At 29.4% G+C, this 24,411-nt stretch overlaps 2 protein-coding genes across 3 annotated transcripts in view; one reads left to right on the plus strand and one right to left on the minus strand.

The window, feature by feature from the left end:
• The window catches only part of LOC148233066 (glycine receptor subunit alpha-4-like), a 58,788-nt gene that overhangs the window by 23,957 nt on the left and 10,420 nt on the right, over positions 1–24,411 (plus strand). For both annotated transcript variants that reach the window (XM_088189832.1, XM_088189833.1), the window contains exon 3: positions 24,278–24,345. In XM_088189832.1, the coding sequence (XP_088045958.1) occupies positions 24,278–24,345 (68 nt within the window). The remainder of the gene's footprint in view (positions 1–24,277; positions 24,346–24,411) is intronic.
• On the minus strand, positions 11,577–18,745 carry LOC148233067 (uncharacterized). The gene is made up of 9 exons (XM_088190645.1): positions 18,600–18,745; positions 18,297–18,530; positions 17,946–18,104; positions 17,716–17,870; positions 17,514–17,646; positions 14,707–14,838; positions 14,417–14,644; positions 12,163–12,336; positions 11,577–12,084 (listed from the first exon to the last, which is right to left on the minus strand). Exons 1-9 carry the CDS (start codon positions 18,690–18,692, stop codon positions 11,800–11,802), a joined length of 1,593 nt encoding a protein of 530 aa, XP_088046771.1. The 5' UTR covers positions 18,693–18,745; the 3' UTR covers positions 11,577–11,799.

Consider the following 24,411-nt stretch of genomic DNA (forward strand, 5'->3'; position numbering starts at 1 on the left):
TATGATAAAAATTAGCTTAGTTAGCAAAAATGTTTTTTTTTGTAACTATGATATGAATAAGTAATTAACCATCGTTACAATTAAATAGTAAATTATTTGAAAGAAGAGATATATAATACCTTTTAATCTTTATTATCAGAAAAGGATTAATGATGAAGAACCGTGTTCTCTGATCAGAAATCGAATTAGCTTTTTTCCTTTTACATTTTTTCATTGTACCTATTATTCATGGAAAATAGTTCTCGATATTGCAGATAAAGAAGAAACATTCGATTAGTTTTAAGAATAATATTTCGTATATCGTTCCATATTTACTAATCGTAAGGTTGACGAATAAAAAATTTTTAATTTTTTGAATGGCCTACTTTGTAAAAAACATGGTGTGAAATTTAAAAAAAGCGCTCTTATTGGGACACCCTTCATACATTCATATATAAATATTTTTGTTAAAATTTATTCAACAATTTACTTAGCTTTTTGAGATATGATGGCTTTTTCTTGCTCGCATCTCGTTTGCCGACATTTCGACCACGGATGTTGGGGTCATCATCTAAGGCACTAACTTGACCTTATCCCAGCCACCGCAGAATTTTTTGCTTCGTTATCCTTGATTCGATCTTGTATTTTGATAATTTTTCGTTTGTTTGTTTGTTACTAAGGGAGCAACAAATTAATGAATTTTTAAATTGGTTTGTTTAAGTGAATTTATATTTGTATGAATTTTGTTAAAATTTTATGTTTATTTAACCGGTTACCAAATTTCAGAAATTGCTTTTGCGTCGTCTCTTTTATTTAATGTTATTTCTATTATAATTTTTATTTCAATTGCTGTTCTTTAATATTTTATAATTGAGTTTTTAATTTTGCCTAAAGTTTTGATTGTATCAAGATTGATGTGGCTTGGCAAAGTTTATTTATCATCAAAGCATTATATCGTAGGGAAGGGAGGGTGCAGGGATTCCCTTAAATTTGGCCAGAAAAAGGGCATATACTACATAAAAAATATTAAAAAAACGACCACTAACTGACCATCTTTTGCGCCCCTCCCTCTGGAAAAAACGAAATGACGTCCCTGATTCTATATCAGAAATTTTCGGGTTATCCCACAAAGAAAATATATTAAAAAAACATAGCTTCCATATTTTTTAAAATATGTTATTTCAGTAAAATCATATCGGAATACATTTTTACTAATAGATTTACTAGTGAATATAGTTTATCTGGCATGTGCTACTAAAATTATATGAATTAAACTTTTTCATACGTAATAATATTATATATACATTTACATACTTATCATTGTTACAGTGTATGTTTATCTTAAGGTGAAGTTATATTTTCACTAGTGAAGCCCAAATACATTTTCACCAATTGAAATATATTTCTACTAGCGAAAATATAATTCAACGGATAGGTGCTAGTGAAATTATATACTGCTCTAAAATGTCTATGAAACTCAATTTGACAGTTGCGAAACATTCATTTGCTATTCAAACCCAAACCTAGCCTACACGAATTAAACAAACCTATATTGACGCTCTCCTGTTGGCCGCTCTCCTATTGCGCTCTCCTATTGGCCGAAATTTGGTTTAGATATGCTTCATTTGATTCTCACTTACGTTTCCACTGTGATAGTGACGGAACGATTTTATTGCTTTTGACGTGAATTATTAACAGGGACGTCATTCGGGGGGGGGGGTATTTTTCATCCACCCCCCCTATTGAATTTTGACAAAAAATGCATATCATTTAACGTAATACTATGAATCCTAACGAAAGAAATAGTAAAAAAACTACTACTGACTGGCCAACTTTTACCCCCCCCCCCCTAGATAAAGCTGAAATGACGCTTCTGTTTTATCGAGTTTTTATAATATTTTTTTTAAATCCTACTGTTTGTCTAACTAGTCTACATTTTGTTACACTTGCAACAAGAAATGTACTTCTGGTTTATTATAAACTTTGTGTCTTCCATTCGGTAGAATGGTTACCGTTTTATTTAATTATAATTTAATGGTATTTCACATTTACCTTATGTTTAAGGGATATCAGATGAAATAGAGCGAGTACATTCCAAAGAGGGTGTTAGAGCATTTTTTAAATCTTATAATAAATTAGGGACAATTCTGCCGAATGGAAAAGACAAAATATACATAAATATATATAAAGGGTAATCTAACTTCATTTTCCGAACTTCCAAAAAAAACACACACACAAATTTAAAGATATGTGTGGATTTTATTTAGCTTGTTTTAAAACCGGTAACCAAATATGTGAAAATGCTTACGCGTCTCTTTTATTTGTTGCTATTTTTCTTTTAGTTTTAATTTCAATTGTTTCTTTGTAATTTCTTACTTTAGTAAAAAATCATTTTAACTATTTATTATTAATATTTTATTATATAGAAAATATTCTTTACATTTTATATAGATAACGTCAATACCATCAACGCGAAATTATTGTTGAACTTTTCAAACTTTCAAGCGTTACTTGTGATTGAATTAGTGTTCAAAATTAATAATTATTTACTTTTTGTTGTTACTATGATAGTCGTCTTTATTATAAGTTAAATAAGTGAATATAATTGATAAAATATTTTAAAAGTAAAATAATAATTAATTAACCATTAAATTAAAAAATCTTTATTAATTTGTATGTTGCTTATAGTGTATGTAGCATTAATTGGGTAATCAATTTTTTATTAACCTTTATAGCCCAAATAACAGCCATAATTATATTTAATACATACATATTGCATTATAGCAAAAATGGCATTACAGATGACCTTGACCTCTTTACTATTTTCTTTCCTTAATGAGAAATTGATTGTTCCTAGTGGCGTATGGTCCTTTATATTTTATATTTAATTCTAGATATATATATATAATATGTTCATTAACCTTTTAAGCATTTTACTTCATTTAAATTGTGATTCAGCCCTATGTATATATTCATTACCTTTTGCACAAGATTTTTAACAGTTAACTGTATATTACATTAGTAAGAGTTAATCGTGTAATAAAGATATTTGTTTCAGAAATGTATGGATATGTACTATGTTTTATTATCTATAATTTTATGACCTTTGAAAAGCTAGCTAAGATAAGGTTTAATAAGTCAAATATTTTTATATATTATTAATTTTTTTATATATCATTCAGAAAGCAAAAGCTCGGTAACCCTTTGGTTACTGAGCCATTTGCGACTATAATCAAAATATCGGTGGATATATTACAAATTAAAAATTTGAAATGTGTTAATTTTTTAGGACTATTCTTCGAGAAAAATGATTCTAAATCTTCAAAAATTATTTATTCTAAAAATATTCAAAAAGCCTATTTTGAAAACTTTTAATTTGTACGAATATTTTTAAATATTTTACAATGACCTAAGCTAAAGGGTTCCCTCATAAATAGCACGCAAGGATTCTCGATATTTATTTGTTATGAAACAGTCACGGAAACAATATATCACCGTAAGCCCAACACTCCATTACACAATTCTTCGACCTCGGAGATATCCATCAAGCAAATGTCACTTTATAAAGGCGTTTCGTTGTTCTAAGATGCGAGTGCAATAATTGGCTAGATGATCGCTGCATGATTGTGATTGGGCAGAAAGCTTTGCAGACCTAGATACTCCAATGAAAAGAAGGCAGTCACTCGGCAGTCACCGGCAGTCACTTGATAGACTCCGGCAGACACTCGAAGACTAGCACACGCCTGCCCGCCCGCCCGCGGACAACATACTGTCGTAGACGGTCATATCCTGAGAGAGACTCCACCATACACCTCGGAGATATCCATCAAACAAATGTCACTTACTATTTTCTTAACTTATAAGATTCAGAAGAGTGCAGGCTCTTAAAAATCATTTTCTGGAAAAAAATTGTTAACACAGTTGCTATCTATAATAGGTAAAAATAATTGAAAACATCTTTACAATCGTCAGCATCTTTCTATTCCTTTCTTATAATACTTCGGTTCCAATTGTTTCTTTGTTTTTATATAATATAGCAGATCAGTAACATAACACATGTACATATAACAAAGTCGATTGATATGTGACATTTGACAATTTTTAAAACTGCTGCACAGTCATTCGTCAGCAACATTATTTCTTCTCCTTCTCTCTGTTATGGTGAGCTCTCTGGATAATCGATTACAAGCGTCGCGTTTCTATGACGTCAACAACCAAACTTGTAATACAAGACAATCGATCAGATTCCTATCATTATATCCGCAGAGACCTAGACTTTTATTAGCGTTTCGGTCGGAAAAGCTACCGAAAAACGTGACCTCGGCGCCAACCGGCCGAATATCGAAGATGAATGAAATAGTTCGTATCGGTTTACAAGCCGTGTAGTTTGCCGCCGTTCATGTCGTGCGACCATAAATGTCTATTTCTGCCATGAGACTTCCGCGAACGTTGCCAGTTAGTTGTAGACAAGATCTACCCTTCTACGTGACTACGTCTACGTGGGTTCAAATCGTAAAACGCTACGTAGCTTGAGCTCTCGAACTTATTATTGAGTCGTTGAACGTTTGGGTTCAAGACTTGGTAGAACATGTCCAAGAGGTTGCCTACCGCAAACACCAATGCTCAAAAACTTTGATTATGATCGTAAAGAATGTGAATTGGTTGGTACGTTGTCATTATTGCCATCGAAATATATCAGAAATTATTTTATTTGCATGGGCAGGTATAGTTTATGCGGATTAACTGAAATTCTATTTTCGTATTCACTACAATAAGCGTTAAGAGAGTGGTAGTAATAAATATAAATGGGAAAATTAAAAAAAATGAATCAAATTATAGCAAATCGAAAAACTTTTTTATAAAAAATATGAGCACATATTGTAACGGTATTACAATTTTTTTTATCGATAACAAACACAATATAATATTTTTATTACAAATATTCATAAGTAAGTGTAGAATTAAAATCAGAAAAAATGTTCATTTTCGAAACATTTGATTTGACAAAATACTCAAAAGATAATTTTAAAATGCATTTTTATTATTGATGTATTTGTGTATAAGTTGGATTTACATAAACCTGTATCTTGAGCTATATTATGTTTAATCTTTTAAAACCTAAAAATTTAAAATATTGCTTCAAAAACTACTATAAAAATTGTATTTTTACAGCTTCTGATGTAAAAATGTCAGATTCTCTGTATTTTTAAATTATTCAGAAAAGTTTCACTATTTAATTTTTTTTATATTAAAACATAAAAAAAATATTTATACAAGTGATTAAAATGCAAGTGTTCTACAGATATCTATACATACAACCAGATAGTCAATTTTACAAAATCTCATGATTTTCCCACTCTTTCTTCTTTTATACAACATATTTTATTGCTATATTTATATTAATATTTGATATATAAATAGCAAAACAATTTTCATTCTATTGAGCAGTTAAATAGTAATTTATACAAAACTTCAAACTAAATTTAGAATAGGCAATTTCGTTTCAATTGATTTATCGTGAACATACATCAAATCGTTTTAATAACACACTAGAAATCTTACGTTAAAGATCATATTTGATAAACGGGGAGCTGCAAATAAGGTTATTCGAGACATATCTATCGAAAAGCGTGTTTTAAATGTGTTTATTTAACTCACGTCTAGACTAGACGCGCAACCACTAGAGGGTCAAAACGATTTTATTTAGCACACATACTATGTTGATCAATTAGGACCAACCTTAAATAAATAGAGTCCAATCGTCCCTCAGCGAAGCCTTTTTGGTGACCGGTGAATTTTCAATTCGATCTTGTAAGGCTTCCGTACAAGTTTGGGATGATGTTCTTGTAATATAGTGATGTAAATTGAAAAACAGGATGTTAATTCATTCAAAAAATAATATACATATTTCGCATTTCGACTGTAATAACATCAAACAATGAGCAAAAACAACATATAGTAAGTCAAACAAAACTATGGATATTTTTAAAATTTGGCTGAAAATAAAATGATATTAAATACATATATTCAAGATAACAAAACGTAAAATAAATTACATTTTATTTAATTATGTACATATAGTAAAAAAATAAAAAATACTTTAAGTCTTCAAAAATAAATAGGTAACGCAGTAAAAATAGCTCAAATTCAATCAACGCTGCAGGGGATAATTTGGCTGACTTTATGATACAAAATATTAAATATTTTTTTACATATTTTTAAAGTTACTTTTTGCATCACCTTGTATTTGCCTCCACCTTCATTGTATAAATTAGCACGAATATTTTTATATTCCAGTTAAGATGCAGGAATGTGACTCATGATAGACCTGTACGAGTATAAGTCAATCACTAATACTTAAAAGTTCGTATTCATAAGGACCCTATTGTTTTAAATTTCTATCGTGTCTAGAAGTTCGGAATTCAAGATTATTATTTTATTTATTCAGATCGATTATACAGATTAGATTTTCCTAATCTAACGGATGAATAATTTTGAGCTAGGTCGTTCATTGTTACATATATTTATTGCAAGCTTTATAGAGTTTATATTTTTTAAATCTATGTCACTGATTTACAGATTTTAAATTCAGTTTAGTATCTCAATAGTTATCGAATGTTGCAACGATAGATTTACAATAAAAATAAATGTGTGCAGATACTAGATAATGTTTAAATCTCGTTCATTCAAGTGGAAAAAAAAATGAAAAAAAACATAGGTACCGATCTATGAATATCAAAGCGAAGAAAGCTTGTAAGAAAAAAAAGAAAATACAAAGAAAAAAATCTATTTACTGTATGACAAAACATATACTAGATTCAATTGACAGATTTTGAATAAAATATTTATCTTTAAACAAGGATTCTCCCTCACTTTTGCGAAGCAGTTGGAGTAGCAGAGGAAAGACACGCCCATGATTGAGTTTTCTAAGCACGCGATGACATCGCAATGACCAACCCTGGTACGTGCACTATAGTAATGTTACAGTCATATTTTGATGTATACTTGTTTTAGCATAGAAAAAACAATCGACCATGAAAAAGCCACGCAACTTTTCAGTCCTGAGTGCCAGTCTAAAAATAGACGGAAAAGTGTTATTTATATAATGCTATAAATTTGCCAATATATACCTACATATTGTTTTAGATCTTATTAAGTTGAAAAGAAATGACAAATGGTCACGATTTCGCTAACTAAATATGGTTTCATCTTAGAAGATCTTATTTATTTTTGATTACAATGTTCTTCAACATAATATACGATATTTTTAAAATGTACATCTCTATGGATATTTATTCACAGAGTCGTGTGTTTGATTTTGCAAATAAAATGGCAAAATATTTTGTAGAAGAATTCCTCTGACATTGTTTATCAAAGCTTACTATTACAAAGAATCATCTGTGTAAAGAATAAGTAAAGGTTATATAATATATTTGAATAGTCTAATTGAACAATTGTTATCTTTATATAATTTATTAGATCCTTGTTGTACTACAGTACTAATAAGTATTTATTTAAGTTTTGCGAATCATAAGTACAATAGATAATTTAATAAATAAATAAAAATACAAAAGTATGATTTATTATGTAGATTTCATAGGTTTTGTAATCACTGCAATTTTTAGATTCAGCCAATAGTTGTAAACGTCATTGGCTTATATAATTGTGTATTGTTCTAATTAAAAATTCACTGTCTAAAAATATTTATTCCACGTACATTACATAAATACAGTAAAGTTATTATGGTTCAGTTTTAGCTAAATTTTGCGTGCGATACTTCAATAAATTTAATACAATATAAGAAAAGCTGTATGTTCGATATCGATTAATTAAAAACATAATATTGACTTATTGCCCGTTGTATATAGAATATTTATGATTGCTTCGTATCGTTTATTAAGTAATATTTACGATTGAATAATAAAACTTTGTAATAATTTTTATTTCCAAAGTTGATTGCTTATATTTATAGTTTACACATTTCATATTTCATTATTACTTCTAAAGTGGGAGAGTCACTTTCCTTGAACCAAATTGAACCATTTTTTGCATAGCGCACCATTTTGGCGATTTCTTTTGCAATTTGCAGTGGGCTACAAAAAATGAATATTGAACCATAGTATAACAAAATAATAATAAAAAAATTACATACCATGCCATTGCTATATTTTCTACTATTTTCAACCATTCTTCCCTCATTTCCATTGATAGGAATTTATGGTTCAAATTATTACCCATTTCAGTAAACACCAAACTTGGACAAATCGCCAACACTCTGATATTGTACTCTTTTTCAAAATATGGAACCTGAAGAATATAAAGATGGCTTAACTAACTATAAAAACATTTGATCTATATTGACTAGAATGCAATTGTAACCAAAGATGATCCGATACATATTTTTAACTCACCGAAAAACTCTTCGTTAAAGACAGTATTGCGGATTTAGTAGAACTGTAAACTGGACAGCCATGTAAAGCATTAATACCTGATATAGAAGAGTTATTTACTATTACTCCGCATTCGCCTTTTAAACAATTCTTAGTATGTTCCATGAAAGTTAACATACAACCTAAACTTCCGACCTAAATTAACATTTTATAAATTTATATATTTCACATTAGATGTTCATTGAAAATGTATTCTTACCAAATTTGTTTTGATAGTCTCCTCCCAATCTCTGTCTCTAAATATTCCAGCATTGTTTATCAAAATGTGTATCGGTCCATTTGCTTTTACTATTTCATCAAAGACGCTTTTGAATTCTCTTGGTACACCAACATCACATATATGGAATTCGATCTTATTCCTCTCAGATTCTGTGGTTTGAAGCTCTATGTTATCGTCGGCTTTCGCTTGGTTTAAGTCTATTATGAAGATTCTCTAAAATAATATTGCTATTATCATATTTTTAACCTACATAATAATAAGTGTATCCTTACCTTAGCACCACATTCCAAGAACACTTTAACACATTGAAATCCTATGCCAGAAGATCCACCAGTTATCAAAACTTGTTTTCCTTTGATGTTCATTATTTATTTATTTCCTTATTAAAAAGCCTTTACTAAAAAAACACAAATTTATCTATGAATACATTACAAATTAAAATAAATTAAGCCTAAATGTAATTTTAATATTAATCTGTCAAAAGTAAACATATTTTTTTTTTCTTAAAACTAGACGATTTATCGATAAATATAATACATGACTGACAACTTACCGTATTGTTTTCCAAGTCGAAGTACTATTATGATATATACTAATATTCGGTCATATATATATAACTTCGATGACGACATTTAACCTTTAACCAGATAAATTATTTCCAAACAAAAATATTTGCTTTATAGGTCAGTGTTTAAGATGTTTTATTATTTAATATGAGTAGTAATTAATAATAACAATTGTTCTATTTAATTATTATAAATATAATTAAAATAATATCTCTAATTTAATTTTTAATATAAAAAATGTATATATATATTTTAGTCTGACATAATACGTTAGCTTAAAATATATTCTTAAAATTAGCAACAAAAAAACGATTTTTAAATATCTGATCGACTGCTCGTCTCAACTGGCCGAGTTAAACTCTGAGCATATCCGTCTCAGAATCTGCGTGATTTAAAACCATTTTGAAGACGACCTTTCTAGCGCTCTTTTTGATTGTCTCAATTTGTTACTGTTCTTATTACGTCAATAAGTGTAATTAATCTTTCAGAAATAATGCATAATTAATTTATTCCAAAAAACAAACGAATGCTCATTATTTATTGTTTACTTTATTGATTTATGGCATTGGGTTTTTATTTTGCTATTTCTTATTTATTATTGCTCTTATCTGTTCATGCAGAATTTATGCAACGACTTTTATGTTGACTATAATTAATAAAAAAATCAATGTATTTATTTATATGAATTAATATTATGCACTCATGATTGATTTAAATTTACGACTGTTATTTTACAGCAAAAAAATATATATTAATAAACTAATATAAAAAATGTGTGTAGCAAATAATTTTATTAAAAAATGTAATCCTGAAAATAAATAAAATACACTCCATCTGCATTCCGTTAAGCAAATTAGATGCAAAAAATAAATTAGTTTATCAGATGATCGCTAGGTGTAAAATTATATTTATTATTATATATTTTTCTATTTAATTCATAAAAAAAAATTAAATAAATATTATCATAAAAAACTCAGCGTTCGATACTATTTTTAAAATAAATATTTGATAAATGCACTATTTAGTATATTGGTATTTTATGTACATAATGATATAATAGTGTATAGTGTACATAATGTTTCATCAAATTATTTACACAGTTTTAGGTATGTCTAATTATATACTATTTGTTAGTTGTAAACTACTGTATTCGATTGAAACGCTTTCATTATAAATAATTTAGTAAAAAGACGGTAACTATAAAATTAAAATAATATGACTTATTTTACATAAGAGATTGCAAATTTACTGTTAAATTACATAACCGGTAATAATCAGCATTTTTTCATATTATCTTTAAAAATATTTTAACCTTAATTAATTGGCATGTTTTTTTATAAATCAACACTATCATCATTAAAAACATCTTTATCTTTTTATATTCCTAATTAATATATAATTAAATTGTTCAGATATTTTAAATATTTTATATTTTAACACAAATATTTATATCACGATTGTTTATATAATAAAATAAGCCTTTATTTTATGCGCATTATCAATTTTTTTGCTTATTTGATAATTCGTTTAACAATAATTTTAACGCATTTTTCAATGGTTGTAGTTCTAACCATTTTGTTTTCTTTGTAGAAGAACATTTTTATAAGTTTTAACATAAGTCGATCAATCGATAGAACAACTACAATAAGTGAATTCCTCTCGTTACGATTAAACCAAAATTATAATAATATTATTAATAACGCAATGACTAATAAATGTTTATATAATACAAAGATGATTTTAGCGATATTTTTCAGATATCGTCAATTTTAAGACAGTTGATCGTTTTTAACACATTTGTTATGATAAAGTACTCAATAAATATGTTTAATAGAATTTTTATGATTAATTTTGATGAAGCTCGCCATCACCAATACATTTTGTTATTTTAAATGACGTTGATGAATGCAACTCGTCTCAGCTTCCAGGTTAAAAGTGTATCACATAAGGTTTCGATAAGGATGGGAGGTATTATAGACACGTCATAAAATAATAGTTATAGCTACTAGCTATTTATAATATTATATTATGACTTCCCTATTTTTAACATTATGTTAATCAAGATGTGATGAAATTAAAGACACATCATTCCTCGACTTACCGGCTAAAAATAACTTTGTAGCGTTTGTTGCTGCGCATGAGTTATTTGCTAAGCGAGTGATATTTATATAATGAATTCATTGAAAGTTTTATTATTTTATTAAAACTTTCACTTTATAATTAATATCTAGAACTAAATTAAATTAATTTAACTTCAGAAATATACATATGAATGCCTAAAAGTGTTTATGTGTTAATAAATATGTATGAATATATAATACATATTTATATGAATAATTAATAGAAATAATTTACAATAAATAAAAAGCATCTCAATTTTAATCAAAGATAAATACATATATCTTAATCAAATTAATTGATATATAATATAAAATACGCACTCCTTACATTACACAACTGAAACATATCGCAAAAAATTCACAGACGAAGGTCACACAAACGTTACCCTAATAAACGTTTCTCAGAAAAAAAAACACTTTTACGACCTTTGATATAATAAATATCAACTCATAAATAAGTCCAATTATTTTTTTAGATCTTTCAGGGTTGGTAGCTCGACCTTATACGGCGGCTGACCGCCGTCAGATATCCACACTGTGCCATTCTGCCCAAACAACATGACATGTAAAATTGCCATCACCACACTTTCAGGCTTTTGGGTAGAAGTCCTGGAGAGTTCTTTCAAAAACTCGTTCCCAGTGGGTTCATTTATCATCTTCATTGAAGCACCTTTTATTAAATTGGTGAATGTGATTCCTGGACAGATCACCATCATTTTGACGTTGGACCTTGCGTAATGAAAGGGTAGCTGAAAAAAATGAAAATCATATTATTTAACTACTTCTAAACTAAAAAGCAACAAACTGAATATTGTTAATATGCTTACAGCTAAAGATCTCGTCAAGCCAACTATAGCAGTAGATATAGCAGAGTATATGGGACATCCAGCGTAAGGCATCAGACCACCTAAAGAACTAATGTTGATTACACTACCGCCGGATTCTCCTTCGCATTTACTCATGTATTTCATGCCCAATAGGGTTCCATTGATTGTTCCATTCTATAAAAAAAACAACACTGATTCATATATTTGAAAAGATTTTCACTGAAATGCAGAAAGTCATAAATCTAAAACATCTCTAGAACCCTTAAACATCTTTAAACATCTCTAATTCATTGACGAAAGCAAACCAAATTATGTTTCGAATTTTGTCGTTGATAGGTTTCAATTTATTTCATGTAAGTTTCGATGGAAACATAAATATTACAGAAGGTATAAATATTTTAAAGGTCAATGAAGTTTATTCGACTGTTACTAGGAAACAATATAACTGCAGTAGTTTTAACTTTCCTCTTATATCGGCGCGCTCCGACGATGTACACTCAGTGTACATGTAAAAATGTTGGGATGAAATTAAATAAACACACAATATTATTATATGTTAATGACCGGAGTATTCGCACAAATTCAGATATACTCTCTTTATAGAAAGACCTATAGTCGCTGTGGAGGTAGTCGATCGACAATCGACTACCTTTCAGCATCGCCAATTGTCACGTTGTCACATTTTCCAGATCTTCTTACCCGATGGAATTCTCTTACAGTTTAAGCGGAGGTGTTTTAATTACAAATAACGTCGGTGACTTGGGAGTGACGAGGGATGGAGATTTTTTATGGCACATCACCAAAATTTACAATAAGGTGTCGAGGATGCTCGGTTTCGTTATGCAGAGCACATGTCAGAGAACATTGGCACAAAATGACGGCTATTCAAAAATAAAAATTAAGGATAGTAAATTATTTATTTATAAATCCAGGAAACGACAGTGAAAATATACCTTGTCGATTCTAATGAATTAAGAACTCACGCGAATGATAATAAGTGGCTTTTTTCAATTTATGACAACTTATGAATTTATAAATCGTGTAGGACACCTAGTATTGCACAATTACCACAATATTTTAAAAACTAATAATTACTACTAATACCGCAGCCTTTTATGAGGCTTTGCATCGAATACTATTGTCAGTTAAAAATATTTATAATAGTCACATCTAGAGCTTATTTGCTCTGATGGGTATCGATATTTAAGGGATTTGTTCCAAAGAGAATGGTTAATTATATTCGTCAACGATCTGTCAAAGCTTCCACGAAAGGTTTTTTTTCGTGCAGATTGTTTTAGTGATTCAATCTATGTTTGTGTATATGTTACGGTTAAAGTATGAAATTTTAATAAAACATACAAAGCCTGGACAAATTATGCACTATGAGTTTTAGTTCAGGCTTACTATGCTACATGTTGTGTTTACTTTTACAAGAAAATATATGTTTTAACTAGTGAGTGTGTGAACTCTCCGATGTGAACTAGCTACATCGTCAACAAATAGGATTTGACAGACGAGCGTGTTTGACAACAAACCTAATTGCGAGCGTAATAAAAAATAATAGCGTTGGACAGGTTAGGTGCGAGAAAACAGTGAGCACCCCATGAATAACTCTCTGCAACGAATCTACAATATACTAGGAGACATTTGGCGTCAAGATTTACCTTACATAAATAGTTAAAAATACTTTAAAATACAAAATTAAATATACAAATTATTTAATTTTGCTGACTTTGATAAACACCAGACAGTGAGAGCATACAATAAATAATGTATAAATTAAAAACATTGTGTATAAATTATATTGCGTGTACTGTAACTGAAGTGATTTGACAGCCCATATATTAACTAGTTAATGTATGCATTTTAGTAATTCACACTTTGCCTGTAACATATACACAAAGAAAATATTGAATACATATATCAATAGTGTATATGATAGTTTATCTTTTAAAACAAATGTGTTTTTAAATCATGCAATTCTGTGTTTGTAGACAAAATTTGATGCAATATGTGTATGTTATGAAATAAGCGAATAAAACTTGTGCATATAAATACTCATAGATTTTGTGGATAATTAACGCTTTTATACTAATTAAAACTACTACCGAATAAATTGCAAGCCAACTTAACATAGGTAAAAACAGTAAAAATGAAGTTTTATGACTATTGTATATATTCAATAAAAAGTTTGATCCTACATACCAATTAAATAAAATTATTAATAAAAGCTATATATATATGTTTTTCTTACCATGTTCACTGCTATCTCCCTTTCCCAATCTACATCATCTAAAATTGCTGCATTATTGATTACGTAATCAATCCTTCCAAACTGTTTTACGATAGTGTTGAAAGCAGTCTCCATATCATTCCTGCTCGAAACATCACACTTTACCAACAACAGACGACTCTTCCCGAATCTATTTATCAACTGCCTGCAAGCATCTTGAGTCACATTTAAGTCTATTATAGCTAACTTCTAAAAATAAAAATAAGTATTATTAAATAAAAAATATTGAATATATGCGTGAAGATATTTACATCTATTCCTCTAATAAGTATCTCTTTCGAGAACTGCAATCCAATTCCTGCAGCTCCTCCTGTGAGGACAGCAGTGTATCCGGCGAATTCCTCGGTGGTCTCGTTATCGTAACGCGACATGATATGCCTTGTTTAATAATGAAATAATGCAACAATAGCCCTCACACAGACATATATAGCGAATCAACGTCATTATGCATGGTAATGACTCGAGCAAAAGTATTGTAATTTATTTTTTAATACCTATAATTTATGAAAGGGGAGCTGAGGATGTTCGGTAAGGTTGGCAGCACTGCGCGGCACGCGCCATTTACAGTCGATAGCTTATCAAATATAAAAATATAAATTTTATACAGTGGATTATTTTATTATTAGAAAATATAAATTTATGCATATTTTGTATCTTTACAGTTTATATTTTTGCTACAGTACGAATTTAAATTGATTTCGTTAGTTTTTAAATTGATGTTTTGCATTTAAAAGAACATAAAAATATAAAGTCACTGTGTAAATCAGAAACATTTACTTTTTTGCACTTCTCATTCAATGACACAAAATGAACTTGATTTCCTGTTTGTGTGCATTTTATGCGTGTTTTAAAGAATAAATTATTCCAAAGTCAATTTCTTACGTATTTTATGCAAAATCAGTAATACCTTTTTGGCATTATAATTATATTCCTGTTTGACATTCAACGAACTGGTGCATTCAATGAGCTCAGCGAATTTATTTTCTTTATAAAATAATAATAAATTTTAGTACGTAGATAGATTGCTAACTTTTACATAGATGTATAAATCAGTGGACAAACGCAATGAAACAATTACAATTTGTACTACGACTCACAATAAAAAATTCTAATGTGAAACACAATTAGCATATTTACCAACACAAACCAGTAAATTATGTAAAGTTACAATATAAACTTTACTTGATACACTATATCTGTTTTATTTTTAATATCTCAATATATTTAAAAATAGATTTTATTACTCTACATCAAATTTACACACAATCTGAATTTTTAAATGACATATTGTTGAGAAAATACTTTTAAGATGCATATAATATATAATATGATTACACATATCAATGCTTATTAACATAATAAATAGTAAGAAATTGAATACAGTTTATTTCGAAAAAACTATTTTTAAAATAGTAAGAATTAAAAAAACACGTTTTTTTGTAAAATTTATTTTGCAGTCGTTAACCCAATGCGTAAATCGAGGTAAACATAAGCAACAAACCACTCTACATCAGTGACTTCTTATTTTGTTAATAATCAAATTTTATTGCAGTTAACAATCAACACGTGTCACTATGCGCAATCATGCTTGATTTTATCTATTTTAATTATTCATCACGACACGCATGGTTTTGTACCGCTTTATATACACAATTGTGTGTGCACGCTGAAGGTGGTTGTGAGAGTGCGTCGTGCCTTTAGATGGCTGCTAGGTCCGTGGACACGGTTCGCGGGACTTCAAACGTGCGTGTACCGTTTCTCTTGACTGGTGTTGTATATAAACCACTTCATTACAAATTTTGAAAATCTCGATACATTACTGCAGTTTTAATTTAATTTCTCTGCTTTGCGATATCTATAATGAAGATTTTACAGTTGTAAGTGCAACTGAAATTAAATGTTTTAACTAGTTCATATAATGGAAATTATCTGCTGGGTAAGTCAACTCATAGATATGATCCTTTCTGGCCTATCCCGGGCTGTAACGCTATAATGATGTACAAAAAAAATAACAATGATATTACTATTTTTTAAATTTAATTTAGTAGTTTTTTTACCTATTTTTGTATTATTAGCTTTAAGAGCAATAAATAAAAATTTCAGTGTACCTTCTGCGCTTAAAATATTAGCTAAATTGTTGTACGTGCCATTTATTGCACGGATGCCCTAGATTTGCCACCACGGGTCTAGATTAATAAATGATTCATGCATAGCTGCGAATTACAATATTTCATACAATGGTTTAATTTAGAATGCAATATATAAATAACAGATTCTCATAAGCAATTTTTCGAGAAACAAGATTTTCGAAATATAAAAATAAAAAAAATCAAGAAAAAAATTATTACAGTTTCTAGTCGCGATCACATCCCTTATTCTTTACCCGTCGCAGAAAGAATGTTAGCGCTTAAAAACATTCTTCTTCCCATCCAGCTTCTCAACACAAGGATGTTTTCGGCTATAGTTATGAGGAGCTAGAAAAAAATATCTCGAACAGTGCTCATCTATTTTAGGTGTATATCATATATATTTTTTTTAATTGTATAATTATTGTTTGTCAGATTTTTATTAAAATATAAAAATAAATAAATAATTTATGCTATCAATGCCTCATATGTGATACTCTCTATGAGCTATATTTAGCTCTTTATTCAATGTTTTTGATAAGATACATGTATATCAAGGCAGCACGGTAAGAATTTAAAAACATTAGGGTTCAAACCCAGATCTTTTAGATATTAATCATTGACTAACACCACTGCTCTATCGTGATGACCAAGTTTTTATTTTATTATAATTTAACGGTACTTTTTACAATTTAAAATATCATATTAAGTAAAAAAAAAAAAATTTGCTGATTCTCAACAGTAGATAAAGTTCTGAATAATAAACATAATACATAAAATTATGTGCGTTTATTAACTAAATTTTCATATTATATAAATTCAATATATTCAATAATTGACGAACAAGATGATTTGTTATAATAGCTTTAGTCACAGTTTATCATATACATAATTAAAGACCATTTATAGTTTCAAATTAGATTTGTCATTTAACACTTCTTTTTCATGTCTTCTCTTTCTGGAATACAAACTTGATAGACAGGCTGACTAGCTTCAGATACCCAAATGGATCCGTTCTCTCCTATCTTAAGCATGTGAATCAACCCCTGGGATACGTTTGAAGTGCTGAAACAAAAAATCCAATACTTTTACACTTGTTCTACTACTGTATATACAGATATAATTTTAATTTACGGTTGTTTGACCAGAGAAGACAACTCTCTATCGCATTCATCGCTAGTATCGTTAGTTTGCTGGCGTTTTCCAGCCCCAGAAATCAGATCTGTGTCAGTCACTCCAGGACACATGGCCATGAATCTGATACCATGTTTTTGATAATGAAATGGCAACTGAAACGTTATTTTTTAATTAAATTTTATATTCCTAAATATGTTTGAATGATAGTTCTATGTTGATGTACTCACTCCCCAAGATCTGGTCATTCCAATTACTGCATGCTTAGTTGCAACGTAAACTGGACAACCAGCCATCGGAGCTAATCCCAGAATTGAAGCAATGTTGATTATTGTGCTGCCAGTAGTCATGTACTTCATGCCTATATGTACTCCATGAACGACACCACACTAAAACATAATCGAAATTAATAATGTATAAAATAAAAAATAATAGCATACCCGATCAAATCTCAATAAAAGTGGTATAAATTAAAAGTTTATAAACTGCTACTGTATTCTGACAATATAAATATATTAAATGAGCGATAATCTACTACAAAATAAATTAGTACAAGAGGTTAGAGATAAAAATAAACTCACGACATTGATGCCGATCATCTTTTCCCACTGTCCATCGTTCAAAATACCAGCGTTGTTGATCAGTATATCAACCTTTTTGAAGTTATCTACCACAGTCTTGAAGCAAGACTCAAATTCTGTCGGAACCATTACATCGCATTTGAAGAAGCACACCCTACCTGCCCCAAACTCTGCATTAAACTTCTTGCAAGTGGCCTCGCCTTCAGCGACATTCACGTCAAAAATGGCTACTTTCTAAAAATCAAAAAGTTGAAGTAATTGCTTTGTAATTTTTCTTTTTTTTATATTCGTGATATATCTCACCGTTACACCCTCTTTGAGCATATCGTGGATATAATTTGCGCCGATGCCAATTGCTCCGCCAGTAACGATAGCAGTCTTTCCTTTTAAGTCCATTTTCAGATGCTGGATTTCGCGCAACGGTGAGTTTCAGAGAATCAGCGCTGAATGATTGTCTAGGCGCGGCGCATCTGTTTATATACTCTCTGTCTGTAGAGTATACAATCTAAAACAGCAAGTATGTCGATGATGCTCAACATTTTATTAATTATTTTGGTGAGGACGTGACAATAATCATGGAGCTAAGTCAGTCTCTCAACATATGTTTTTGATAAAATAATCAATATTTATATATTTTTAGATATGTATGCTTTACTTAAAAACTAAAAATAAGAGATCTTAATTAATATAACAAAACGCTTAATACAACTCCAATTTTTTTCTGAGCAACAATGTTATACACAATTTTATTATCTGTTTTATAATTTAATAAATGATAAAAATATGTCCAAATTTTATATAATCACGAAATGAATGTCGTTGTTTAAACAAAAAAATCACTTAAATATTTACTTTTATTTTAATGTTACAAAATATAATTTCCTTCCAAAGATATATCCTTCTCCCAACTCTTGATCAAAATTTAATTCCATTGGTATTAAATTCTGGAAGCTTTGCTTTAAAATATTCCGTTAGCCTCTTTTTCATATCGTCTGCAATTTGATTTTTTTCCATCTAGAAATAAATGGTAATCGGAAAGAGCAAGGTTTGGAGAATAAAGTGGATGAGATAAAACCTTCTAGCCAAGTTTTTTACTTTTAACCCGTGTACGCCATGGCTTCTAATTTTTTGCACATACATTCGCGCGTGCTAGGGTTGAGTCACAAGGAGAAAGTCGTATACGTCGCACGAAAATACGATTGTGTGCTGTTTTTGTTTCTACCTGCGCTGCAATAACGGTTATTATCGGGAAACTGCAGCATATCGGCGTGATTCAGTGAGTTTATGTAAAAGTCGATAATAATGTTACATGTATGATATATTATTTAAAAAATGTAATTCAAAAATTAGTAATAATAAATGTTTAAAGTAATATATTTATAAAAATCTACAAAAAAATATTAAACAAACAATCAACTTATTTTGTTTATACAGAAGCCATCAACATCCTCTTCACAAATCAGATACATTATTTTATCATTAATAACTAATACGTCAATCCTAGGCATAATTGTATTATAGATGATACAATTCTAAGATATGTCTCTAATCGAATGCGATTTCTATTTTTGGTTTTTATTGATACCATTTTCGAGAATGTTTATTCGCAAAGATAGGTTGTTTGGAATGGCATCAGTTTTTTATTATCTCGTTCATCCAATGATTCATTTTCAAATATATTTTTTAAATTTAATATACACGATAATTCATTCAATGCATTTTCCTGAGATAACGTCCTGAAATACTTTATTTTCCCGCTTGTTTCTTGAAGCGGCAATGCTCGTTTTAAGTTTTTTCGTCTGAATCAATATTTCGGGTTATTTCGCAGAAAATACGATTGTACTAGTTTCGTGTGCGTGTGTTTTGGATAAAATGTAGAAGCTGTGGCATACACTGCTATACACATTGTCTCTAATAGTTTTTAATTATTTTTTGGCCAACTAAGGGATAGTTTGAGTAAGATTTGCTTCCATTTTTGCAACCAGGACATCATCGTTTATTTTTGCTGGTGTCCCATAATTGACTTAATAACATAATTTCATGTTAGAATATTTTAACTATCTAACTTAGCACTTCATAAATGTTTCTTAATAAATTACTAAGTCACTAAGTAAAAATTCTGTCATAGTAAATTTTACGACACAATTTGTTTTTAAATTTGGGAATTTGGGAACTGCCGAATCATGACATGACATGTTAAAACTTGAATTTAAAAAAACGGTCACCTTATTAAAATACGTTTATTGTATCTAATATCTTATACCTTATAATTTATAAATATATAATATTTTACATATAAATATGTTGATGAACAAAAAATAGTATACTATACTAAATAAGTTTAGCCAAGCTCAATGAAATATTAATTATAACACTCGCGACTAACTTCGTACGTTACACGCGCTACTAGTGTTTCTTATGTTTAACCGACCAATATTACTCCATGTTCCAATTTATCCCAATCTAATAAAAAATTATGGTAATAAATCAACGATTGGTAATATTATTTTGTACGGCGATTTGTTCTTTTCTATAACTTGATTGTTCATTTAACATTATCCGTATTTAATAATAAATATAAATTTAGAAAAAAATAATAATTATATCCTATCTACTTATCGTGACAGATGTCTCTCGACAGCAATATATATATATTTTCGCAAGCAGATGATATCACAATATACATATAAACCTCAACAAATTAACTTATCTCCGAAATTAAATCAGATGTTCGTCATGTCCGCATTTCCATATAAATCCACAAAAATTCTCGTTAAATCTGTCTGGATCATTTTTTTCTCTTATCCTTTTTATCTTTTACCGACAGCTATCACCGACTAAAACACTAATCTAACAAAAACAAATTAGATAAAACAAGGGTAAATAAGTTTAACCTAACTACTACTACTTTTTATGTATACTTTTGACTTAATCTGTTATATATAAAATAGCTATAGATCAGTTTTATCTATTATAGATAAAACTTTGTATAATATTATAATAAACAGTTTCAGAAGCGTATTAAGTGTAGGTTTAATCGTGCAACAATACCATACAATTTATTATATATTTTCTTTGTCCTTCTTCCAAAAAAACTTTTAATACGTGATCACAGTCCATGCTTTCGTATTTTTTTGAAGAACATGTTTACTTCTAAAAAATTGGTAAATATAAAAAATGCAGTTGCTATGCCTTTAATATGGAATTTATTTAGTCTTATTATGAAAGCATGTTTATTTTTAACATGTGTTGTGTTCTTGCATTTTAGTTTGTTTATAGCTAGGCCGATATTAAAAGCTCATGCTTTGTATTTATACAGAGTGGGCTAATAAAGAATGACGTAAATGATATATTTTTATCTTCTATAGAACATAGAAAGCTGGCAGTGCTTAATTGTGCTCCCACCGCGGTTATGCTTGACGACGAATATTTACTCAGATGTGACAAATGATGTCATTTTGTGTTAACGTTCTTTTCATGCACGATTGCCTGTAAGACTCGTATGTACAATCGGATTATATGATATCCTACATAATTCAATATGTCTTACGGTTAGAACAAAATAATCGGATTTACTTTTCACGCATTGCTGAAACACAAGAATATTATTATTATTTTTCGATTAAATTAAGACCATCGTGGCCTAACAGGTTACCCCAATGCGCCACGATGGTCGAAAGCAAATTATAAATTTATAAAACATAAAAAAACGTATATATATAAATAAATATAACAAAACTTAAACATAACAAAAAAAAATTATAAAATATTAAAATTAAAAGATATAAACCGGATCAGATCCTCGTAGCTAACATTAAATAAATCAATTTTCAATGCCAGCGTATTAAGGAGCCGTATGGCCACAGCTATAGGCGAGTCGGCAAGTGCGGATGTCCTAGCCCTAACTGCCATCAAAAGAGGTCTCGATCGTGATTCTCGAAAATGTTCCGGAACCCAAAACTGGAATTCCTCGAGAATAGCTGGATTGTCGACAGCACCTTTTAGTAGTTTGAAAAAATGCTTAGCGACATACAGCTTTCTGCGAGAATTCAGCGAATCATATCCCAACGCTCCTAAAAGAAAGGCGCTGGGATATAAGAACGGATAATAACCAAATGTCCTTTTGTAAAGGTATCTTAAATACCTTTTTTGAATTTTTTCTACTAAAAGGGAATATTTGGCTATTCGGGGATTCCAAATTATAGATCCCGATTCAAGAATGCTACGAACTAAGGTGTCATAGAGGATGCGAATAACTGACGGATCGTCAAAGTGAAAGGCATTCCTCATAACAAAGCCGAGCATCTTGGAAGATTTATCACAGACGTCGTGTATGTGTAGAGAGAACCTCCATTTGCTCTCGAAAGTGATTCCGAGATCTTTAATGGAAGTTTCTCTAGTCAAAATGTTACCACCGAGATGGTAGAAATAAGCTGATGGCGAACGGGATCGAGAAAATGACACAGTATGGCACTTTCCGACACTAAAGGGCAGACGGTTAACGGAAGCCCATCTCCACAGAGAGTTTAAATCACTTTGTAGAGAGAAGGAGTCCGCAACAGATCGAATGCATTTATATAATTTTAAATCATCTGCGTACAGAAGAAAACTTGAATTTTTAATTGCTGTATTTATGTCATTAATAAATAACACAAAAAGCAGAGGTCCCAGATTGGATCCTTGAGGAACCCCCAAAGGGGTAAAATATTCTTTTAATAATCGGCCACCATAGGTATATATATGGATGAGATATCAAATCCTCTGTCATTGTACTCATGATTGAGCAAACTGTTAATTTACAGCCCTTATTTCGGTAAGCTTTAATACTGCAATCTCTGCAAAAGTCAAATATGTGTATCATTTCGTGAATCAGAACTCTTCCAATTAATTTTTTAGATTATGCCATACGGTTAGGTTTGGGTTTCAACAGAAAATGGACGTTTCGCAATTGACAAATTGCGTTTCATATACATTTTAGAGCAGTATATTAGCGCCTATCAATTAAATTTTATTTTCCCTAGTATAAATACATATCTACTGGTGAAAATGTATCCGGCCTTCACTAGTAAAAATATAACTTCCCCAAAAATACTCATTCGCTGTAACATTTATACATCGGATGTAAATAAATAATGATAAGTATGTAAATACTACATACAGAAAAGTTAAAATCATATAATTTTACAAGCACCTGCCAGATAATTTATATTTTCAACGGTAAAAATATAAATCTATTGGTGAAAATGTATTCTGATATGATTTTACTGAAATAACATATATTAAAAAATATTTTTGGTATGGATTCGAGACTATTTTCTAGATTTTCTAATAGGAATATATAAACTAAATGTATTATTTATATATTTTGCTGCATTAAATCTAGTTATCAAATTACCGATAATACATTCTATAAAACATTAAATTAGATGTAGTAAGCATTAAATACAAATGAAGGACTACTTTCGATTGAAATAAAACATTCAGCCTAATTAATCCTCGCAACTTATAATAAGGCACAAAATAATAAATATATGCCAATTAATTCGTCAACATCAATTTCACGTTTCGGAATTTAATATATTGTCTAAATATTGATTTGAATTAAAAACAGTAATTTAATTTACTTAAAGTTAAAAAAAAAATATCATAACATAATAGAAGTTTTTTTGAGTAACTAATGAAATAAAATACTGTAAATATTATCATCAAATCATTTAAAATGGCTTCAGAAAATTTGAAATATATTGGGCATAACATAGATGCCTTTGGACTTCTAAAGTGTATCGGATACTTTTACCAAATGCATTGAAGTCCATAGGAAATACAAGAATAATATTATAAAACAATGCTAAAAGAAAAAACCTCTTATGGTATAGTATAAAAATACTGCCGTCAATTCACAAGTTTAAAAATTATGTCTGTCTACTAAATATTCTTTTGTTGTTTTTACAATAATGATTTAATTTGGTTTTTATTTTCAGGAAAGAACATCAATGTCTCGATATCACTGTTCATCAATCGAATATCAGTAGTGGATGAAAGCAAAGAGGTATTTATTTAGTATTATAAAAAATATAACCAATTACATTTTCTTAAGTCCTCAAACTATTTCTGT

This window comes from Plectrocnemia conspersa, unplaced genomic scaffold (genome assembly GCF_051122295.1).
Source record: "Plectrocnemia conspersa isolate PC_06_02 unplaced genomic scaffold, ASM5112229v1 ptg000008l, whole genome shotgun sequence".
In the NCBI taxonomy this organism is placed as follows: domain Eukaryota; kingdom Metazoa; phylum Arthropoda; class Insecta; order Trichoptera; family Polycentropodidae; genus Plectrocnemia; species Plectrocnemia conspersa.

Excerpts from the sequence above, each read along its gene's own strand:
- LOC148233067 (XM_088190645.1), bottom strand. The coding sequence starts at position 18,692 with ATGGACTTAAAAGGAAAGACTGCTATCGTTACTGGCGGAGCAATTGGC. Across the intron at positions 17,871-17,945 it reads GAATGACCAGATCTTGGGGA|TTGCCATTTCATTATCAAAA; the intron begins GTGAGTACATCA and ends ATAACGTTTCAG. Across the intron at positions 12,085-12,162 it reads GCTTGACGAGATCTTTAGCT|CTACCCTTTCATTACGCAAG; the intron begins GTAAGCATATTA and ends CATTTTTTTCAG.